This window comes from Bombyx mori, chromosome 19 (assembly GCF_030269925.1).
Source record: "Bombyx mori chromosome 19, ASM3026992v2".
NCBI classification, from domain to species: Eukaryota; Metazoa; Arthropoda; class Insecta; order Lepidoptera; family Bombycidae; genus Bombyx; species Bombyx mori.
The window spans coordinates 4,865,252-4,889,093 of NC_085125.1; the positions used below are offsets into that span (position 1 = coordinate 4,865,252).

The window sequence follows — 23,842 nt, forward strand, 5'->3', positions numbered from 1 at the left end:
CACAATATATGACAAATAATTTTCTTCAATGAAACCACAATTTATGTTATAAAATAATATTTATTTCATTCTATTCATCTATCACCGAATAAAATAGATCAGAATAACAAAAGAAAAATATTGACACAATCTTTATTCTCTCTTACAACTGTTTATGATAAATGCTTCGAAGTATTTATTGCCTTTCCAGAAAAAATACATTTAAAACAAAACCTAGCTTAGTGATACATAAATACTATGTAATTGTAATCTCGTACAATTATTAGTCGCGTTCGTTAGGTACATTACATTTTAATATTGCAGTTCTTCTGGTTAGACCATAATAAAGAACAACAGTTCAACTAGGTATATGAGCCTCCTGAAATTTACTGTACAAAATTAAACCTGATAAGAGGGGTTTTTTTAATCTCCACAAATTTGCCTGTCTTCTTCCAACTGCCGGAATCAGAAGTTTCCGCGTCCAAGGTTCGGATTGCTCTCGTGCACACTGTCAAACATAAAAAAAACAATTTTCAGTGATATGGACCATAAAATGAAACCATCATGTAATAAAAACAAGATTATCATCTGTGTTAGTCATCACAAAAGCAACACTAATAATTCCACACAGTTAGTTTATAAACGTGTTAGCGTCATCATACAAAGCGACCTGATGAGGTGTGAATGTGATCTTCCACTGAAGATTATGCTGTCGCTTTGTAGGCAGATTAGTGATTTCTTGTTAGTCAACAAAAACAACAAAATCACTAGTCTTCCATACAACACGAAGCGATATGATGTCACCTGTTAGTTGAAGGAAATCCTAAAAAAGATTGTTATTTTCAAAACATTTCTGTTAGTCACATTTAAAGTGTTACAAAGAAAACAGAGAGGTTCATTCCAGCACGTACATGTAATATCCTTATATGAACATAGTTTGTTTATCATAAACATTATCCTGTTTGTTTACATATTAATTATTCATTGAATACAAATCTACAATACAATAAATTAATTTCCTTAAAATAAAGCTCTTGAAAATGTGAAATGGTTGATGCAGTAACTTCCCTTTAATTTTTCTCTTCGAACACACAATCAATTTACATAAAAATATATTTAACCCCAAAGACAATCTACAAACAATGTTATAGTTTTTACCTGTCTGTTCTTACATACTTCATACTATCCGTTACATGGTCAACTTAGTTTTGTCTTTTTGCAGACAAAGTGCAGGAAATTCTTCAAACATTCTATTGTCAAATAAAATCTATTAGTAATTTAACTTTACAAATTAATGTATTGTCTTTGACGAGAATATAATTTGTTTGTTTTGTACATGTTTACAAAAGGAATAAATTTGTTTGTGAAAACAAGTAACGAAATTCAATGTGTAGATAATGAACAAAATTTTTTTAATGACTACGACCTAACATTTGCATGCCAATACGAAAGTTTTTATGATAACGCTGGACAAACAGTAAGCACAGAGAAAGCTTCATGCGATGGTTAATGTTGAAATGTAGACGCTATATTTTTATCATAAACAGTATGTGTACCATGCTCTTAATTAATTATAATAATAGATATAACAACATTTTATAATTAAGAACAGCTTGCGTGTTCTACCTACAGGTCACCTAAGCTATGTAATGAACTTGTCCTGTCGAGGCATTTCCAACCTAGATAACTTGGTAGAACACGCAGGGAGATTCCACCTGCTTACTACGTGTTCTACCAAGTCTTCTAAACTAGAAGACTTCATCGGTTCGCAGACATTTTCATAGACAACGCGTCAGGGCACTCAACGAGACATCTGTGTCCTTGACACTAAGATCCTATATAGTAACAATATATAATAATACCTCTGCTGTAACAAGTACTGCGCCATCTGGATGCGTCCGGGCGAGCCCGTGATGGTAATGATCCTGTCATTGGACCCCGGCAGCGGCTCGGCTATCTCTATCCCGGCGCCGCTCTCGGCTCGGATCTTGCGGATGCGGGAACCAGCTTTACCAATTATCGCGCCTGCCAACTGTAAAACGGTAATAAATAAGGTTATTTTGAGTGGATGTGTTTAATGGACGGTGGGGTGAGTTTAGACTTATGTTGTTTTTTGTTGTTTGCTGTAACTAGTTACATGTTTGATCATTTAAAAATATGATTGAGTCAATATACGCGAAATTAAAAATTTAACAAATAGGTTGCAGTAGTTTTTATACTTCCTAATATTGTATCAAAAGTATATGACTACTGGTGGTTAGGGCATGTTGTGAGTCCGCACGGGTAGGTACCACCTCCCTGCGCCTATTTCTGCCGCGAAGCACTAAAAACTTAGAACTCATTTCTCAAGCTGGGTAGCGGCATTCACGTTGTTGACGTATATGGGTCCCGGTAACCACTAACACCAGATAGGCGATGAGCTCGTCCACCCATTCAAGAAATAAAATATATGAAGTCAATAAATACAGTTAACAAACAAAAAAAAACTTCAATTACCAAACGGAGTAAAAAAAAATATATACATGTATATTCTTGATCCAGTTTCTTGCTGCTGGTCAAAGTATGAGACCAATTTTATATAATTATTGTATTGCTTTCAGTTCTTAGTATGGTGTGCTTTATCAAAATTAATAGGACGTCTTAAAATCGATAAAACTTATCATGTCAATAGATCGATGTACATATTATTATAATGGATTTCATAAAAATATGAATTTTATTAGCTGTTAGCGTAATTAATAATAATTTGGACAAATATTTTTTTCCTCCAAAACGTTAATAAACTAAGAAATTAATACCTAAAATGAATCTAATATAAAATAATTTTGAGGTGTCAGCGGTCACTGATCATGGTCGATTGTGAATCATGGGGCAGACACTGGTTATAATACATATCAAAATATAAACTTGAATAATTAAAAACCACTTACATCTTTAGGTATGGTAACTTGCGTCGAAGTGTCCTGTTGGTTACCCCCGTTATTGTTGAAGTTTCCACCTCCTGTACCAGATCCTCGACCACCTCCGCTGAAGTTACCCCCAAAATTCCCCCCGCTGAAGCCACCACGTGGAGGACCGTTGAAATTTCCACGGGGACCCGGACCGGAGAAGTCATTGTACCCGCCTCGTGGACCGGGGGGTCCACTCCGACCCATAGGAGGTCCGCGAGGTGGAGGCCCACGTCCTGCGGGACCCATGGGGGGGATGCCGCGGGGCGGACCACGTGGCGGACCTCGCATTCCCCCATTGCCGCTACGAGAAGGTCCGCTTCCTTGACCATTTCCGAAGCCACCATACTCTTCCGCATAGAAATCATCATAGTTGTGAGGGTCGTACGCTTGGATAGGACCCTTTATTGGAACCTAAATAAATAAATAAGCCTTTAATATTCGAACTAATAATTTGTAATGCTTAAAATTTAAGTTTTAAAATGTCTGCATGTCCTTAAAACTCTCTAGTTTTCTAAAAAGGATTTTTCTTATATTTCATACAGTGAAGTTTGAAATTCAGTAAAAAGAAAGTTCAGTTTGGTTAAGAATATAAATTTTATTAGATTGAGGGCTTCAAATGTTTTGTTTTCTCATTATACATACTAGACGATGACCCAAATTGCTCGTTTTTTTTTTTTTTTTTGATAACGCCGTCTTGGTGAACTCAGGCAACAAATCAAACAAAATCACACAAAATCAAATCAAACAAATCAGGGCAACTGCCCTCAATTAAGAAAAATCGTATTATTATTCGCCAATAGACGTCGGAAGGAGTTGATTATTGTAAACACGAATAAAACAACATTTTCTGAAAATAAATCGTGGCTAGATCGATTTATCGCCCCCGAAATCCCCTGTATACTAAATTTTATGAAAATCGTTGGAGCCGTTTCCGAGATTCAGATTATATATATACAAGAATTGCTCGTTTAAAGGTATAAGATAAGATAAGATAAGATAATAGAAAACGCAATTAGGTCTTTTATTATTTACTAGCTGACCCGGCGAACTTTGTTCCGCCTTAGAGACAATAAATGAGCAGACTTTTGATTTTATCAAGATCAATTTTTTATTTGGATAATTAATGTAATTTAAAAAAGCAAGTTTTTCAATGATATCTTTAATGGCCATGTATTTTAGTTGTTATTATTATTATTATTATATTTTTATATCTTGTTCTTCTTCAATCCTTTCACTCGCAATGTTTCGAATCCTAGTTGCATTACGGCTTCGTCGGAAAATATTTGATCGTGTTGGGCGCGGCATGGCGTTCTAATAATTACCTATCTCGGCACAATAAGCTAATAGAAACTCGAAACAAACACATCAACCTGACAACTTCAAAATTCTACTATAATTAACCATAGACTACATTACGTTTAGCAGTCAGTTGCGTTTTCTTATACCACGTTTCATGTCACGTCCCACGGGAACGTGCTAAAAAGTATCCTATGTCCTTCTCCTATTTCTAAGCTACCTGCCCACCAATTTTCAGCCAAATCAGTTCTGCCGTTCTTGAGTTCTAAATAGTGTAACTAACACGACTTTCCTTTATATGAGTCGTCTATTATCAAAGGTGGCAATCTGTGCATTTGGACAAAAAAATGTTATTGATATGTCAATACAGATTGATTTGAATATAATCGTCTCCTTCAAAGAATACGGTTCAAAACCTGCATTAAATAAAGGTTAATACTTAACCTGTTATTTATCTAAGATGTCGTTCCGAAGAGTTTTGTGACTGCCAATGGAATACAAAGTCAATAATTCGTTTTTCTGATTTACCAATAATTGTCCAAAAGTCACATTGCCGGCTTTGATAATAGTCGACTCATATATGGACCGTTTATTTTGAAACTGGTGTAAGTCCATTTTCTTTTGTTTCGAGAAAATTAAAGGTTACTACTATATTTGTCGATTTAAAAATACAGGTAAATCATAATATGAGGTCTGGCTATGCCACCTACCTCTGTCAATTGGACTTACACCACTTTCATAATCGATGATTATGCAATTTCATTTACCGACCGATTTAAGTTGTACAAAACATGGGATTTTTTTTGAGAAATTAAACACGGACTAGTTATATATAAAAAAATTACATTACATTAAGCATGAATTACGAGATAGCTAATTTTTCTCAAAAATGGACTTACACCACTTTCAAAATAAACGGTCCATATATAGGTTTAATCTGGAGTACCCGAAATCATTATAACTATAATTCCGAAACAATATTGGCTAATAATTCCTCAGCGGCCTCACCTGCCTGACGAGGTCCAGAACCTCGCGCACTCCGGACACGATCGAGTCCGGTTTCCCGATCAGCTGAACGATGCGCTCCGAACTCTGGGGCGCGGAGTTCGAAAATATCTTCAGGCGCGCACCGGTTTTCTGAAAACATTCGTTTCAAATTAAGCTTCACAAAGCTGTTCCTGAATTAAAAATCAATATTAATTAATGTGCTTAGTTTCTTTTTCGTTCTCTTCCACAATAAAGAACAAAAGTTTTGTTGTACCAACGAATACTAAACGCATATATCCAATTTTAAATCAAAACCCCTTTGTTGACACTATCACGATTTCAAAAATGCATAATTAATTAAATCACTTCCATTGTTTAAAAGGGACTTACGTTATTTTATATTTTAAACCTTAAATCACCGAAACAGACACCAACCAGTTTATATTTTAGTAGTAGGTTACTGAAATATTTTTCAATGCTTACCGGTGTTAGGTAACATGACAACACGTCACTATATTTAAATATTAATGAAAAACAAAAGAATGGAAAAGGAAAAAATTAAAAAAATAAAAACTAACCGATGGACAAACCTTTTTAAAGAATTACAAAATTTTATATGATTTCCGGCACATAAAACAATTCCTTTTCAGCGTGTATGGTAATCCGTCAGACGGTTTGCCCCGAGTGACGTTTGACAGAACAAAGTGCGCATGCTCGGAGCCATCGACCGGCGCACGTGGGCATCACGCACAAATAGCACCCCTAGGCACAACAACCGAAGACGCTAGCACGTTCCGACATTTCAACCGACAAAGAACTCGAACACTCCCACGAGAGAAGCTACGTAATTCCCGCAATAAGGTTAATGGACACACAACCTCTTTTAAAACCGAATTCAAATTTCGAACTCCGTGTTGATCGGTTCAAAGGGCGCGCGGTAAAATTCGAATAGATCAAAGTACGAGAGAATTGTCAAAGTCGAGGACGCACGCGGTACGCGACCCTCCATCGGGAGCAGTCGGTGGTGGAATGAGCTCGCTCGCTGTGAACGTGCACCACCTGCCCGCTGTTCCCCCCTCCTGCACTTGTAAGGCTCCGACACGGTAGCGCGCCACGCCTCCCATACGTAAACGATAGAACCTACTTTTGCTACGACATCGCTCCCTCCCCCCACTCTGCACGTCTTGGGAAAACAAGTTAAATGGGTCCAAGATTGTAAAGATTTTCCGACTTTCGATTTCCGAGAAACACGAGGAGATCACAAAGTGATTTCGTTAGTGAATGTTGACTTTAATATTCTATTAATAGGTATACAAAAATAGGAAAGATATTGTACTAAATTGATTTAGGTGAACATTTTCGGTTTCTTCGGTTATAACGAGCCGTGGACATAATTAAAACTAATTTTACCGTGTAATTTAACGTTTTTTATTTATTTTTTTTATTGTCAATAAATAATTTCCGACATGACTCTCATGCACCCACATTTGACGTATTGTGCTATGATCTATGTTTTTGTATAAAAACTATTTCAAAGGCTTTTACGTTTTATTTCATACAGAACAAACGAATAGTAACTTTGAGGTCTGGAAGTTCATTTGATCTTTTGTTCATTTGGTCTCATATTCCAGATAAGAGGATCTCACGTGTTTAATAAGTGTGAAACTTCATTATAGCATTGTTGTTTTGGTAGTAAAAATAAACTCAAATAGCAAAGATTAAATGTATCAAGATTTCTCAATGAAACGCCATTTTGATACAAAGCGGTAACTCAATAAGAGCTACAAGGGGAAATATTACCTTACCTCTACCCACGTTTCAATCATATTGCCTTCCCATTGGGAATTCCGATTGAGTGCTCTCTTTGTTTACCGAAATCAAAATTGCATTAAGGTTTGCTTATAGCATATCACGAGTAGAATATCTCGATTTATAGCTTGACTAGCCGTACTCGCCCGCTTCGCTGGGCATTTAAAATTAACATTATTATTTATGGTCATTATTATTAGGGAGTCCAACACTCGTATAAATATTAGCCTATCCATTAAGTACGTGTATTTTCTACATGGATACCAAGTTTCAAGTCAATCGGATGCATAGTTCAGCAGTTATAATGGAACATTGTAGGTTAGTAGTGTAATTGTTTAATTGTATATTGTGAATAAAATTATTTCCTTACATTATAAATTAAATTAGTTTTCGTTATCGTGTTGTTTTGTCGTATAATTGTAAGGAACGTTGTGTACAAATTCAGCACTTTGTCTTGTTTTGTCGTGCGCACATAACTTATGTTGCAAGCTAGATTTTGTTTCTTTTTACTTGTGTTTTTTATGTATCTTTTTAGCTTGTGATGTGTATTGTGAGCCTAATAAATAAATAAATAAATAATTAGTATATAGATAGTTTCTAATCAATTAATACGTTAAGTGCAGAGGGAATATTCGGGGGGTGAATGTGACGGGCGGAAGGCGGTAGCGAGGAATCCTTACCGAGGGCGGTCAGGTTCGATCGGAAACGGAAGCGGCTCGCGTGCGGCTCCCGAGGTAATTGTCGGTGTCACCACAGTCCCGCGACACTCGGTACGCGCCGACCACACTAATTACACTATATGAACGGCACATGTTCCGACCATCTCTAATTACAGTTATTTACCTAAAATATCGCGCATATACGGTGCTATAAAGTATCTAATGCAATTTTTGTTAACGCTGTACCGAATATGAGAAAATACATTTTTTAATAGTCTTCAGTGAGACGAGAGAGATATTTGCTTTTACTGATTGAGTTTAAATATTAACATTTTATTTCTATAGCCTAGCAGAACTATATAAGAAGTATATAATAAGATTTTGAATTTTCCAACGTTTCTCCTGAAAAATTACATAATTTGCATAAGTGACGTTATGGCATCGTATGTGCGATATAGAGAACTAAACAATTTGTATGGTTATAGGTCTTCTTTTTTTTTTGCTATATATACAGCCTAGAATTTCTATTTTTATAGGATTAACCCGTTGCTTCCTCAAAAGCAATTTTATTTTTAATTGATTACTGATAAATGAATGATGATTATTGTACAAATACATCTGCTTGTTCGCTTTTTTTAAATGTTAATTGTGTTTTTGTGTGCATTAAAGTGTATTCTCTCTCTCTCTCTCACTATTCTTTATCAAAACATTTCCTCAGGATGTGGAGGTTCAAGACTGCGTCACGTGCGCGCAACCCGAGCCGCGTCGCCGTGCTTCCGACGGATGAAACCCCGGAGTACACGTGACACCGACCCTGCGCCTCGCGCGCACCAATCCACTTCAATGGAAAACGGGTACCATTGTTCAAACTTTCAAAAGCGTGAAGCCGGACACGTTGATCAAGTCATTACTGTTCTCGAATTACTAAAATGTTTATGATTTACGTAGATTTGAGGTTTTTATTCCCTAGACAGACTTTTAGGCAGTGGACTGACTAAACGATTAGTCACGTCATAGAAAAGCAAACGTGAACATGGCCGTCCAATTTAATAGAGTTTGCGAGTTTGATCTCCGAGAGTCGCACTCTTCGAACTGGACCGAATGACTGCTTCACGACAATCAGAATAGCGGTCGCAGCCCGTGCGGGCCCATAAAACGACCTACCACAAGTCATCAATAGAGTACCTATCGTGTAAAAGGTTGCCGCGAAAGGTTTTATTTAGAGGGTTAGATATAGCGGATGTTGAGGAGCCATATGTCGGAGAATGCGTTCGAGGTTCGCGTCAGTCTGTCGTCGGGCATTGTGCAAGCGACGGGCCGGGACGAGCCCAGGTGCGCGCGCGCTTTTTGTGCGGCCTTCCGGCGGCTGCGAGCGCACCTGCCCCGACAGCTGCCGCCCGCGCACGCGCCCTACCACACTCGCTTAAGACATAAGCCTTCAAGAAAACTGCATCCTCGCACACTAACGGCGCGATAACACGAGGGGTTTTATTTTAATTTATTTGTTCTGTGATCTTGATAGCCCTGAGAGGCTATTTCAGTTTCTCCTTGACGTGTAGGTGCTCAAACCGGGAGTGTTGCTAACACTGGGCCTAGCAAGAGCAGTGCTTCGCAGAATCTACCACCGGATTGGAAACGCGACCCTCTGACAAGATCCGACCCTACGTCGCAAGCGGCGGGTTCGGCGAGGACGGTGACCGGAACGAGGGGTAACTAAACCTTCGCTGACACGCGACATCTTTATTTCTATTTGTAATAAAAATCTAATACTTCAATAGCTATAAAAACGAATTTGATGTCAATCATAATCGACGGGACGACGCCACTCTCGCATCAAACTCAGACCTAAAATCCGTCGCGAAAACATTAGACGATAAAACTAGCTAGCCATTATAAAATCATGAAACCTAATAGTGGCGTGACATCCCGAATTGCAAAATTACCTCGGCACGCTCCGACCAAGCAAACGTTTTAAAACTTCCACAACAAAGTTGCACGAACAGTGATACTAAGCTAACAAAAGGGTGCATTCGATTCGTATATTTACATTGAAACTAGTTATTTACGACATTCCGTTCCTTGCGCTGTACAAGTTACGTGTACTTGAAAAACAAATAATAGTTTAAAAAAACTAACAAAACACGCTTTTATAGAAAATCCAACTAAAAAATAGAAAATAATTTGTAATAAATTTGAATTAAAAATAGTGTAAGAAAAAATGATTTTATTGTAAAAAAGCGTGGGACGCTTTTCAGGATATTAACAAAATAACCTTTCTACTCATATCTGTTCATAAAATATTTATAGCTACTGATACCATGTACTAAACATCCAATAAAATTATTTTTTCTTACACTATTTTTAATTCAAATTTATTAAAATTTATTTTCTACTTTTTAGTTGGATTTTCTATAAAAGCGTATTTTGTTAGTTTTTTGAAACTATTATTTATTTATCATTTTTTAGTTGAATTTCAATTTTTTTTTAATGTTGAATTGTCATCGGTCCTTAATAAGCATACCAAATTTCGAGTTAATCCGACGTTTTGAAGGGGAGGGTCAAAATCATGTTCAAAGATTCCGTTTTACAAACATACATACGTCTGAAGCTAATAAAAGCGTATTTAGTTTACGCAGCTTAAGCAGTGTTGCTTGGCGTTAGACGATCCGAAGCACGTGTGCAGCACTTAAATAATCATCAAATATAGGAGGAGAATAGTTAAAAACATCCGCCTGATGAGGAGATAAAAACCGATATCCAGAGCGGCAGCTGGTTCCACATCTGCGCTAAGTCCGCGTGGCCCGTGCGAGGTACGTACGACGCCAGTAAAAAACCTTTACAAATAACTGTACCTAACAGAGATGAGAAAGGTGTTCGCTCACTCGCGGCATCTGTTCAACACCTTCATCATTATTGTATTATAAATAGATTCATTTCCTCTATAATAAACTATTTTGAGCATTCCATTTGGTATTTGGTGTCTAAATCGGTACATACACAATGAATAATCTAAAGTCGAAAAATGACATCAGTTTTACTTGTGATTGAACGGGTGCATTAGAAATTTTATAGCTGCATTAAATGGAATACATTTCGGTTAAACACCGACGGCGATTCCATTAAATATGTTTTAACAAGTCATTAATAAAAATTAAGCATATTTCTGCGGAATGTTAATGTGTTTTGCACATTACAGTGCTGCGTGATAAAATTGATTTTGAAATAAAGAATTATCATAGTCACAATCGAAAGTGTCGTATCATTTTGTATCGTTAAACCCAAGAGAGGGAATGAATAATTTGACAATAATGTGGACGGTACACAATAATTTTACGGTACAGAAATAGGCCATAGGATCTTACATGATGATAACATGACCAATCGACACAATCGACCAAGTGTTATTAGTCCATTCCACTCACCTCACGTAACTCTTTGATTTTCGAACCAGCTTTCCCAATAACGCACCCGGCTCGGCTCTGATGAATCAGCATCCTAACGTCTAGCTCTTGATCGCCCATCCTGGATCCACCCTGGTTATGAAACTAAACAAAAAAAAAACATTCATTTAGGAATAATTATTACTTAGTTTCAAAAGTTACTTAAACATCGTGAATTCAGTACTCACTTCTGCCAGGCACGGCATGATATCTTTAATGATTTCCACGAGCGTTTCGTCATCTTCAGCTGTTATGGAGAGTACCCTGGAAAGCGTGCATTAAGTCAACACTTTTACTCGAAAGTGACCGACCAAGAAAATCACAACCACAAGAATTTTAGCTATTTCACCATTAAAACAAATCAACGGTCAGGGAGGTCTGTTTGCAGGACTGAAAACTGTAATGGAGCATGATGAGATGAAACTAATCTCGACATGAAACATTTGAAGCCTTCTCCCGAACACGGGAGAGTTCACATGTGAAAGATTTGTCCCGGAGAAGAAATCCACATAGAGAACGGAAAGGAGATGCCGAAACATTTCGGGCCATCTTCTAGAAGTCTGAAGGCATTCAGTGCGTAGTGCATCTCGCAGAGAAATGTGGTGAGCGGGACTGGGTCTCTAACGTACAGAGTGAAACACGGCGATGAAGTCTCAAACAAGATCCGACTCCTGACTGTTGACAAGTAATGCTGAGACAAGTCGACTTGGATCTTATTAAGATTTTGAGAGTAGATGTTGGCGATATAGTTTACCGTTCGGGGCCGGGGCAATCTGGGACTGTTATAGAGGCTTTGTACTGCGTGGCGGGGCGGCGGGTGCGGGGCAGCGGCGACCAGCGGGGCGGGACCGGCAACCAAGAAACGCTATAGCCGTGCTGCGCCACTTCACACCGCGGACCAAATTCAACTCAACTCCTACTTGCTACACATTTTGCTCAGAGTTGAATGTGGTCGGAGCACGGATAGTGAGTGGAGAGGCGCAGCACGATGCGCTACTGGGCACGGGGACGTCTCGGGGGCGCAAAAGACCTGTAACTGGCTGCCGGGGGGTTATTCTGCCTACAGCCTGGCCGCTGGAGCGAATTCAATGCAACTAAATACTTTGTGGCATTTAAAGTAACTTCTCTGAATTAATATGTAAAGAAAAGTGTGTCTGTTACCCCGTTAAGATGCAGACGAATACAATCTGTACATTTATATAGGGTATAAGAGTAGTGGGCGAACCTGTAGTAAAAATGGCAAATGATTAACCAACAATATTCAGAATCTTAAAGTTTAACACGCAAATGACGAACTGTAATTCTATCCTATGTTACTAAAATATTATATAATATTATAAAAAATCAATTACTTTTCATCGACACATGTTGTACAATTTCGTTTTACTGCTATGTTATAAATATAGAATCAGGTAAGCTAAGTAATAATAATTTATTAGTAAAGCTATGTAAATTACTCACTGATGAATATCTACCTGCAATTATATACGTCTATGTGTCAATTAATTATTTGGGTTACGAATGTTATTTATACATACTGACCTGGCTTCTGAGCTTTGATATATTGCTGCCACCTTTTCCGATTATCGACCCAGCCACCTGTTAAGGTATTAAATTACTTGAGCACCAATAGGTTATACGAAAATAGTTCTTGTTCCTTAAACAATAAATTTTAAATAATTTTTTTTAAGTGCATTGTATATTTGTACGTACCTTGCTAGGTATCAGGAAGGTGACTTCATCGTCTGTCTGCCGGTGCCGTTTCTGGGCAGGGCCGTCGTCACCGTACGCGTCCCGTTTCATTTTAATGCCTGAATAATTTTATTAATTCATTTACGACGCTCTCCATATTATCCATTCATTATATTAGAATCCTAAAGCTGTCACTGGTTGTCAAAATTTAAACTAATGCTCATTTTTTTATTTAGTGTTGTGTATTGTTTTATTAAAAACTGTATGGTTAGATCTGCCATTAGTTCATCTCCCGTTAGTAGTATTGAGAATATTGTATTAATTGCTCATCTCAATTTCTAACTTAACACTATTACTTAATAAAAACTTAATACTTTATAACTTAATAATTAGTTTTTTTTTTCATTTAATGTTGATTTTATAATTGGTAAATTAAAAAGTTATCCATGAATAACAATAAATTAGAATCTGTAGAATTTAAAAATCAAACAGACGTTTTCGTTGATACAATAGCTATTTTTATGTAATTTAATTTTAATATGATAATAGGGATCAATTCCGATATATTATGAATAAAGCACAACCTATTTAAAATCGGATTTGAATTTCCAAACATAAATTCCTAGTGCTCTCTCGTATAGATATGAGTAACTATTAAGCTGTGCACTGTATGTTAGTAAGTGTCAAGATATAACAGATAACCTGCTACACAAATATACAAATATAGCCGGTTATCTATTCTAGATGTGGATCGCGTTTAGTTTTGTTTGTTTTGTTACCAAAGTCAGACCTACCTAAGATAGCAAATTTTTTTTTTACAACTTGTAACTTTCAGTTTATATTTTTTTACTCGGGAATTCTAGATATTTATAGAATAAAAATTAACCTGTGGCAATATGTGATAAATGTTTTAACCATGGAAGTAACAATAGAAGTCAGGAGTTTTAAATTAACCAAAACAAACTAAAAAAGTATTAAAAAAAACTACGAGTTATGATTTCTCTGAAGTGAAATTAAATCATTTGAAATAAATAAAAACTTTAAATCGCAGACACATCAATTTTATTTATTTGTATCGATAATAGATAGTATAATTGTGGGGGACAATAAACAGATCTAAATTTTGTCATTTCCTTTACACTAGCGTCTTCAATGTTGCATTATGCGCTACTAACAAGATAAGCTAACTTGTCCAAATTCAAGTCAAAGTCCAATCCAAGTCCATCTATTAACTTTACCCAAGCATTTCTTTTTAATACAGTTCTTCAGTCGGAGGCCCACAGAAATCAGAAACCAGTAACAGATAAAAAATCTATGCCTATTATCAAATTAGGAAAGAAGTGTGTTTGCATATTAAACATATAAAAAAAGAACTTTTGAGAGACCGTAATATGTTTTTTTTTAAACTGTACCTATTCTATTGTATCTTAGTAAAAGCTTACAATTTTGTTTTCTCTATGACAGTTGATGTGTCATTTAATAAGTAAAACTGTCCATTCTTATTAATAATTAGTAGTAATATTTTTGTTCAACAGCAATATTGCGCTTCGGCTATTTTACAGAAGTCTATACTTCAAGAACGTGGAGCAATGAATTCTTTAATAATATTTTGAGTGCCCATCGGTTTTAATTTATTCCCTTTACAAGTAATTGTCTAAATTTAGGGTAAGTAGAGGAAAAGCTAGGTCAATCAAATTTGGGAACGTCAAAGTCGTCGGGGAATATGTGTCGAACGTTGTATGTTAGGAGCAACAGTGGACTAAAGTAATCGACCGGAAAAGTTTCGGATGTTGAATTTGCGAGCTTTTCCTTAATCAATCGTTGACAAGACACATCTGCATCGCGCCTAGTCCAACGGAGCTGTAGTGAACAAAACTAGCACTAATACTCACTCACTACCGGCACCTTAATTTGACTCAACATTCACTCAAGTATCGGTCGAAAATCGATCTTTTTATTTATTTATTGCTTAGATGGGTGGACGAGCTCACAACCCACCTGGTGTTAAGTGGTTACTGAAGCCCATAGACATCTACAACGTAAATGCGCCACCCACCTTGAGATATAAGTTCTAAGGTCTCAAGTATAGTTACAACGGCTGCCCCACCCTTCAAACCGAAACGCATTACTGCTTCACGGCAGAAAAAGGCAGGGTGGTGGTACCTACCCGCGCGGACTCACAAGTGGTCCCGCCACCAGTAGATCTATAGCTATATTTGCTAGCTAACCTTAAAAAAATCCCTTTTTCTAAGACGCGAGCACAAAACGATTTGACAGCAAAGTCATAAGTTGCGAAAAAAATTATATCGCAAGTTACAAATAAAAAATTCAGAGTTAATAAAATAAAACATCAGACACTTGAGTTCAAAGTTGCGAGCGTCGAGATTTGAGAATTTTATAGGTAAGAACTTAATATCACGTCTTTACGTACAATATTCTATGTACTAAGTGAGTACAGTCTAGACTGGTTGTGTTTTGCGCCATATAAACGCTCTTTACGACTCAGGTCGCTGCGACAAAACCATAATGTCGTTATGCACACGCTAAAATTCTATTCTGAATCGTAGTGGCATTTTGTCAGATATATTTAATGAGCAAAAAATTAATTTTAATTCTTTTTTTTTATAGCTTAGTAGGGTGGACGAGCTCACAGCCCACCTGGTGTTAAGCGGTTACTGGAGCCCATAGACATCTATAACTTCAATGCGCCACCCACTTTAAGATATGAGTTCTAAGGTCTCAAGTATAGTTACAACGGCTGCCCCACCCTTCAAACAGAAACGCATTACTGCTTCACGGCAGAAATAGTCAGGTTCGTGGTACCTACCCGTGCGGACTCAGAAGAGGTCCCACCACCATTAATGAATTACCAAACAGAATCGAATATTTAATTAGAGATGATTGAATATTATTGTGAATCGCCTATAAAGGAATACATAGAATGTTAGTCGATCACAGAATGTTCTTACTAATTTTGTTCGATTATAAATAGCTTTCGAATGTAGTGCCTTTTTTTATTGCCTTTATAGGCTGACGAGCATACGGCCTACCTGATGGTAAGTGGTCACCGTCGCTCACGAACGTCAGCAATGCCAGGGGCAGAGCCAAGCCGCTGCCTACCATAAGTGTATTGCAAGAGGTCTATGTCTAGCCACGGTTTTTATCGTTCCGAATCATTAGGTCGAAGCCTTTCGACATGGTCATGGCGTTACGCGAGGCTGAGGAGCGCGAAAGGGAGTGGGATCCCTCTTCGGCTCCTCAGCGAAGAAGGCGGGGTGGGCGACGCGGGCACAATGCTCCCGTTAATCTCCCGTAGGGACTGTTGGGTACAGGGTGCGGGGGCGCCCGGTGCTCTGCTGTCGGTTCCGTGGTGAGGCGGCGCAAGGTGGCTCCTATGCGCCACTCACGGTGTATCCCCCGAGACGACGTCCTGAGGGATCTTCCCGGGGATGGAATCCCGTCCTATTGTCAGGACGGGTACCGGCGATGGCGAGCTTTCGGCGCGCACTGTGCGGTACCGTAGGTTTCGTGGAGTCGGAGTAGTGGAGCTCGATGGGGTTTAGTCGGTAGTCGGTTTTGCGGGGCGGGTCCTGCGTGGTAGACGCCACGCAGCGTCTCGCGAGCCTTTCTCAAGGCGTAGTCTCCCGGTAGTAATTGGAAGAAGATGACTTTGGCCTTCCTCTTCTCCCTCTTCTTCTCTGGAGGCGCCGGAGTCCGACATAGCCCGATCTGTTACCCCTCTCGACCGGGTATACGTAAATGGATTCCCCAGCGTTAAAAAAAGAAAAAGGTCGAAGTCTTTGTTATAATGACACCCTTCTCCCGAATGAGGTTACTGCTAAAGTCACTGCCATCTTCCTCTTTTTTCGGTAAGGCGCTAAGCATCGCACAAAATGTTGTTTTATGTGGTACAGCGAATTTGACCGACGTATCGAGTTCCTTTGTCCAATTAAATCGATAAAAAGCTTCCAACACGCCACCGTACAGTTCTATTCTGCTACTATCAAAAGTATTAACTAATGAAGGGGTTGTGGCACGTCAAATGCGGACGTGTGATGTGTGTAAATCATAATGCGTTATACATATGTTAGGTGTATTATAAGGGTAGGTACCCACTCCCCACCCGACATGCTTGTTTCTGTCGATTTGAAGGGCGCGACAGTAGTTACATAATTCAGCTGAGAATTCGACCTCACGTCCTAAGGTGAGTGGCGCATTCGCGTCGTGATGTCTACGGACTCCAGTAACCCCTTAGCAGCAGGTGGAGCGTTAGCTCGTTCACTCAACTGTGCTATAAATATAAAATTTGCTTACATTGGAATTTTTAGGAGGCAAATTTGATTTATTTTAATATTACACTTTTATTGTTCCACGAGACTCTAATTAAAAGTTAAAACATATTTATCAAAGACTAGCTGACCCGGAAGACTTCATAGTGCCTCAATCGATAAATAAAATACCTAAGCTTTTGTATAAAATAAACTTAAAACAAACAAAAGGAATCCGTCCGACGGGGGACACATCAAACAAAATTGCTATTTTTATTTAAGTCCGAGCATTTTCATGTTTATCTACCTTTTAAACCTTCTCTGGACTTCCACAAATAATTTAAGACCAAAATTAGCCAAATCGGTCCAGCCGTTCTCGAGTTTTAGCGAGACTAACGAACAGCAATTCATTTTTATATATTAAGAGACTAGTCTACTCTACTACTTTCCCTGTTCTTATTAATTTACTAACTTTCAATTGAAGACGTACATTTTCCTAATGTACAATTCATAAGACAGTGAACGGGTTCAGTGACATCTAAGCACCTGTACGCCTACACGCATGGTTTCTATTCGCGAACATCACAAAAGGGTTCCACAAACCGAAGCGCCCTATCGCAGCGCCCACAAAAGCTGCAAACTTTTTTAATTTCCTGTTACTTAGCTTTTTAAACTTTATGCGAACAATTGTAGTGCCTCGGTTGCTGTACAATTCGCTAACTTGACGACAACTCTAGATTAAATACACTTTAATTTTCCTTTTTTATTTTTACAACATAAACAACAACAAAAATTGACTAGTTTGGTTACTATCACATCAACAACAACCTTAACGCGGCAACTCAACAATATTCACTTTCATTCGGACAACGTGAATTCATAAACTTTTCGCGCTTAAATTATAGTTTAATTCTTCTCAAATAAAAAAAAATCGAATTCTACGAACCGTTTGATTCGTTTGAATAATAAATAAAAAAACGGTCTGTCCAATTATTATTATTTAGTGCTGTACCAATCGTCACACAGCACGATTCAATTACTAAAATTTTATGATAATAGCAGCACCTAGTATATGCTTTTCGAAAATGAAATATAGTTTTTATAGTTATCTATATGTATATTCTTACATGAAGCAAAAACTTTGTATCCCTTTTTACGAAACTTGCGTGGACGGAGGAGTATGAAATTTTGCACACTTATAGAGAATATAGAGAAGAAGTGCACAATGCTAATATTTTTTTAAATAATGCATAAAAGATACATTAATTCAATAAAGAAAACATTACATACACTACATACCATGTATTTGACGCACACACGCATGCATACTATTTATTGTCAAACTTTTGTTCTTGACGTCTGTTGTCAAATTGAGAATAGATTAAATATTGTTTGTCTTTATTAATATTTTTTTATAGTGTAGCCTTGGCGAAATTTGTGATTATAGAAGTATAAAATACAATCATAATAGTGTACAAACTTACAATTTCAATTAATTATAGTCGAATTTCGACTACTGCGGGACCTCTAGTAGGATTTAACTTCAATCAACCGTAACTCAGGCTGCTCCCGATTCTCTACGAATCACGCCATTCCAGCGGGCGATCAAAATCCAATATAATCGTAAACGTACATAATAATAATATGTATTCGAAACATCGATATGTTTTATTTTGTTTTATTTATTTTTAACTTTCTATACTTGACAGTATAAAGGAGGACTTAATACCATTGGCATTGTCTGATAGTCTACCTTAGGGGAGTGCAGAGATGAACCTTGGCAGGTGTAGTGTGATAGTAATATTACTTAAACATACGTATATATATTATATAACATATATAACATTTATAGATACAAAATCTCGTACTTAAATATATACATATAAAAATATATATCGACGCTTGAAAGGCAAACGTGACTAAGCGACAATAACTGATTTGTACATATAAATGATAGGCAATAAACATATTCGATGCGCAAAAAATATAAAATATATATTTCCAGGTCTATTAAAATCATTTCAATCCTACAGCTACTAGCTAGACTCTACTACAGCTAGATTCGTTAAAATAAATTTTGTTTTCAGGTATTTCAACTTTAAATTAGTCTACTGTAAAGTTCACGCCTTGTCGCTTAGTCACGTTTGCCTTTCAAGCGTCGATATGTTTCGTAATAAAAATCCATTGCTAACCAATGATGTCTAAAATAACTAAATAGTATTTTAATAGGCTGCGTACACAGCGCAATGTTTCGAAATTTGTAAACACTGGAATTGCACGTCCAGAATATCGGTTTGAGCATGGCTCCGTTGCCAATATCCGTAAACTGCGGAGGCAATTATACACCCCGAAAAACGTCATACAAAATTTTTAAGTTAAAATTTGAAATCAGTACAATGAGTAAGAGGGCACTATTTCGGTCGATTCAATGCCATGAGTCATCTCAACCGCAACAACGCGAAAAACTTCAATAATACCTTCATGTTGTGACTACTCTTTTCGGAAAAATCAAAGGGAATATATAAAGCAGTAATGCGTTTCGGTTTGAAGGGTGGGGCAGCCGTTGTAACTATACTTGAGACCTTAGAACTTATATCTCAAGGTGGGTGACGCATTTACGTCGTAAATGTCTACGGGCTCCACTAACCAGTAACCACTTAACACCAGGTGGACTGTGAGCTCATCAGACCATCCAGCAAAAAAAAAAAAAAATTCTATCAGATCGACAGGATAGATTATTAAACTCGTATAAACGGTATAAGTTAAGCGGTAAGTATTATTTATTATTATTTATTACATGTTCTACATTACATATTTTTATTTGCCGTCTCTAGTGTATGAATAGAACAAGCAGGATTGGATCGGAACCCGGAGCCGGCCTGGCAGGTGTTCGCCGCACAAAGAAGTCAGGTCACGGAAAAAAAATAATAAAAAGGAATAAAAAAAAACGGCGTACACTGTCTGTCACAAACAGCTGCCACCCCTGTACCTTTAGGCAACATTAAACACTTCATAGTATTATTACACCGAACACTAAATTATTTTAAATCCAAAGTACTGTTTAAATATAACATTATTCCAATACTTAAAAGTGTTGGAAAAAAAAAATTTGAAAATTTTAGATATTAAACGCATGATCATATTATAAATTATAAATTTACTTACCCAATAAAGTTCAGAGCTCCTACGATTACCCTGGATCACACCTAGAACAATACAAAAGCTTATTAGTTAGTTATTAAGAAGTGAAAATATTGATATGGAAAAAAAAGTTCGCGTATAAAAATCATCGTACATTGTAATTGGGGTGAGCGCGCATGGGACCCTTTCCCTGGTCCTCGTGCGTCGCCTAGGACGAGCACGAGGCGACTGACACCGTCAGGGCTCCGCTCGAGCGTTTGTAAGACACTCCCGAGACTCCGGGGCGCCGTAGGTGCACATGCGCACTACGAGCCGCCCCGTCGATATCACCCTGCCTCTTACTGTGCCCCGGAAACGGCAACTTAACGACTGAAACCGCAAGACACCCACCCTCTCCTCTCTAAACCAGCCTACATCTTTCACAATGTAACCCGAATTATCCGATCTATTTCGGAACCCTACGATCTCCTTCAGACGAAGAAGCTCATTGTCCTAACTCAAATTATGCGAAGATCCTCCTACATCAGGACAGACAGGGGTAGTATTTTATAATAATATCTTAATTCGGGGAAAATATACTACAAATCTGCCCTCAATTCCGAGGAAGAAGCTTTTGAAAGAATTAATACATATGAAAAAGTCTTGTTACAAAAATTACTACCGCTTTCTAGCCAAGACAATTTTATGAGATTATTGAATTCAGTTATCACTTCAAGGATACTTTTTTTAAGAAGGTTAGAGCTAACGTTTTACTACTGATTATTTTTCTGCGTAAATACTACAAGATACCTAATAAAGATAAGTAACGTCATGCAAATGCTCTAGTCAATAAACATCTTGTCCCAGTCCCATCAGTCCCAGCATTATAAAAACTATAACTTAATTCTCACATCTTAAGGTAGGCGGGTTCCGGTAACCACTTAACAAAAGGTAAGCCGAAGTAGGACGAACCTAAGAATTATTTTATAAAAAATATACCCACCAATATCACTAGTTCTTTGGTACACCAATATTTTCATTTGCATCAATTACTTAATTAAACTCCAAACTATCGTCTACTCGCAGATACAAAACTTAAAAAGAAATATAAGTTATTGATATTTAATTAGTTTGATAGTCCACATTAGATTATTACGTAGAGGAACTTGCATGCGACCCTGTCGTTAGTACGCTAATGTACACCTACGACCTCCCTCGAACCGAACACAATAAGTAGATGAAACTCGTTGATATTATGTCACAAGTCATAAAGATTCATAATCTATACTAATATATAAATCTACAGTGGTTTTTACGGATGTTCCGTTATAACTACTGAACCGTGCATCCGATTGACTTGAAACTTGGTATCCATGTAAAAAATTCAAATACCTACTTAATGGATACGCTAGTATTTATATAGTGTTGGACTCCCTAATAATACTGACAATAAATAATAATGTTAATTTTAAATGCCCAGCGAAGCGGGCGAGTACGGCTAGTATATTATGTAACTAGTTTTTTTAAACAAAAATAGAACCACAATTTTCAAAGCATTATAAGCGCGCATCGAAAATTAACTTTTCCTTCTTCCATACCTATTCGCTGAGGCTATTCCACGCGGACGGATAGGTGAGAGCTCGCGGGCTCATCATCTTGAGAGGATTTGTCAACACTAGCCCTAGCAAGAGCAGTACTTCGCAGAATCTACCACCGGAACGTAATCACGACCCACTGAGAAGATCCGGCGAGAAGCTCAGTAGGTTAAAAATAAACAAGTTTAAAATTGAGACAATATGACAGCGATAGAATGGCAAATTAAGTAATGACTAGAGGTCCCGCAGTAGTCGAAATTCGACTATAATTAATTGGAACTGTATAATAAGTTTGTACACTATTATGATTGTATTTTATACTTCTTTAATCACAAATTTCGCCAAGACTACACTATAAAAAATATTAATAAAGACAAACAATATTTAATCTATTCTCAATTTGACCACAGACGTCAGAACAAAAGTTTGACAATAAACAGTATGCATGCATGTGTGCGTCAAATACATGGTATGTATTGTGTGTCTTTATTGATTTAATGTATCTTTTATGCATTATTTTAAAAAAATATTAGCATTGTGCACTTCTTCTCTATATTCTCTATAAGTGTGGAAAATTTCATACTCCTCCGTCCGCGCAATTTTCGTAAAAAGGGATACAAAGTTTTTGCTTCACGTATTAATAAATAATGATATTCTGGATTTCAAATTTAGCTGCACATTAAAAAACTGGTACCGAGAAGTACAAAGAACCGGTCTAAATTAAATATACTTCTACAAACCTCCCGAAACACAGAACGAAGTAATAGCTCAAACTGAAAATGTATATAATTTTAATGTATCTATGTTTGTTGTGTTGTTTGGTACGTATGAATGTAAAAGTCGTATGCAAGATTTCACATTTTCTGCCCCTAAGCAAGGCTGAAGATTTTCGTAACATCAATTGACTTCCACGGTGAAGGAATAACATCGTGTAATAAAAATCAAACCCGCAAAATTATAATTTGCGTAATCACTGGTGGTAGGACCTATTGTGAGTCCGCACGGGTTGGTACCACCGCCCTGCCTATTTCTGCCGTGAAGCAGTAATGCGTTTCGGTTTGAAGGGTGGGGTAGCCGTTGTAACTATACTGAGACCTTAGAACTTATATCTCAAGGTGGGTGGCGCATTTACGTTGTAGTTGTCTATGGGCTCCAGTAACCACTTAATACCAGGTGGGCTGTGAGCTCGTTCACCCATCTAAGCAATAAAAAAAAAAAAAAAAAACATCAATAATAATAAAGAAATTTGCTAAAGTGTGTTTTGATATTACTCCGCTTTACTATAAAATGTGTTTAATTTATGTCACTCACAGCGATTTAAATGCCTTATTTCTCTTGACTCTATAATGTTCCTAATCATTTAACGTAATACATTTACATGTAATATGAAAACAAAACTCAACTCAATCAAGCTAACGAACAATCCAATAGATTTATGACTATTTAATAGCAATAATCTAACAAAATTAATCAATCTACATATTGTTCAATTTTACACAATTTACTTTGTTTTGTTTTTATTGATATTTACAAAAGAAACTAATTGCTTAGGTTGCTGGACTAGCTCACCGCCCACCTGGTGTTAAGTGGTTACCGGAGCCCTAAGACGTCTGCAACGTAAATGCCGCCACCCACCATGAGACATGAGTTGTAAGGTTTCACTTTTAATAGTAAAAAGGCTGCGCCGCCCTTCAAACCGAAACGCATTACTGCTTCACGGCAGAAGCAGGCAGGGCGGTGGTACCTACCCGTGCTGACCCACAAGACGTCCTCCCACCAGTAAAGATATTTCCAACTATTTTATTGATTATTTTCTGGCACCCGTAAAACGCAAAATAAATATAATTAAAGAATTAGTTAGAAAATGCGGTTTAGTAGCATTTTTTAAAACTTTCTGATCCAGCAAATTAGGCTAATAAAATGATTTTATTGAGAATGAGAGTTGATAAGTATGCAAATTTTCAAGTTAATTGGACGTCTTCATGTTGGTGAAAATTACGTTGGAAAATTCCGTTACGAAGATACAAAGAATACGACATATCAAAC

General features: G+C 37.2%; 1 protein-coding gene and 2 non-coding genes across 9 annotated transcripts in view; all 3 read right to left on the reverse strand.

The window, feature by feature from the left end:
* Positions 1-40: 40 nt before the first annotated feature.
* Positions 41-23,842, reverse strand: part of LOC101737557 (heterogeneous nuclear ribonucleoprotein K) — a 37,073-nt gene continuing 13,271 nt past the window's right edge. Inside the window, exons 2-13 of one of the 7 annotated variants that reach the window (XM_062673944.1) lie at positions 20,247-20,287; positions 19,893-19,960; positions 12,835-12,932; positions 12,664-12,720; positions 11,876-11,919; positions 11,310-11,385; positions 11,104-11,226; positions 5,235-5,363; positions 2,910-3,341; positions 1,842-2,011; positions 1,138-1,229; positions 355-487 (exon numbers count right to left, since the gene is read on the reverse strand). In XM_062673944.1, the coding sequence (XP_062529928.1) occupies positions 1,169-1,229; positions 1,842-2,011; positions 2,910-3,341; positions 5,235-5,363; positions 11,104-11,226; positions 11,310-11,385; positions 11,876-11,919; positions 12,664-12,720; positions 12,835-12,924 (1,182 nt within the window). In that variant the 5' untranslated portion in view covers positions 12,925-12,932; positions 19,893-19,960; positions 20,247-20,287 and the 3' untranslated portion in view covers positions 355-487; positions 1,138-1,168. Of the gene's footprint in view, positions 488-1,137; positions 1,230-1,841; positions 2,012-2,909; positions 3,342-5,234; positions 5,364-11,103; positions 11,227-11,309; positions 11,386-11,875; positions 11,920-12,663; positions 12,721-12,834; positions 12,933-19,892; positions 19,961-20,246; positions 20,288-20,376; positions 20,451-23,842 lie in introns of those variants that run through there. The other 6 variants (XM_021352804.3, XM_062673945.1, XM_004933382.4 and 3 more) reach the window with 6 other exon arrangements.
* Positions 687-771, reverse strand: Mir7 (microRNA mir-7). The gene has a single exon (NR_107234.1). It is a non-coding gene; the product is annotated as a microRNA mir-7 (primary transcript).
* Positions 1,654-1,729, reverse strand: Mir2758 (microRNA mir-2758). The gene has a single exon (NR_107327.1). It is a non-coding gene; the product is annotated as a microRNA mir-2758 (primary transcript).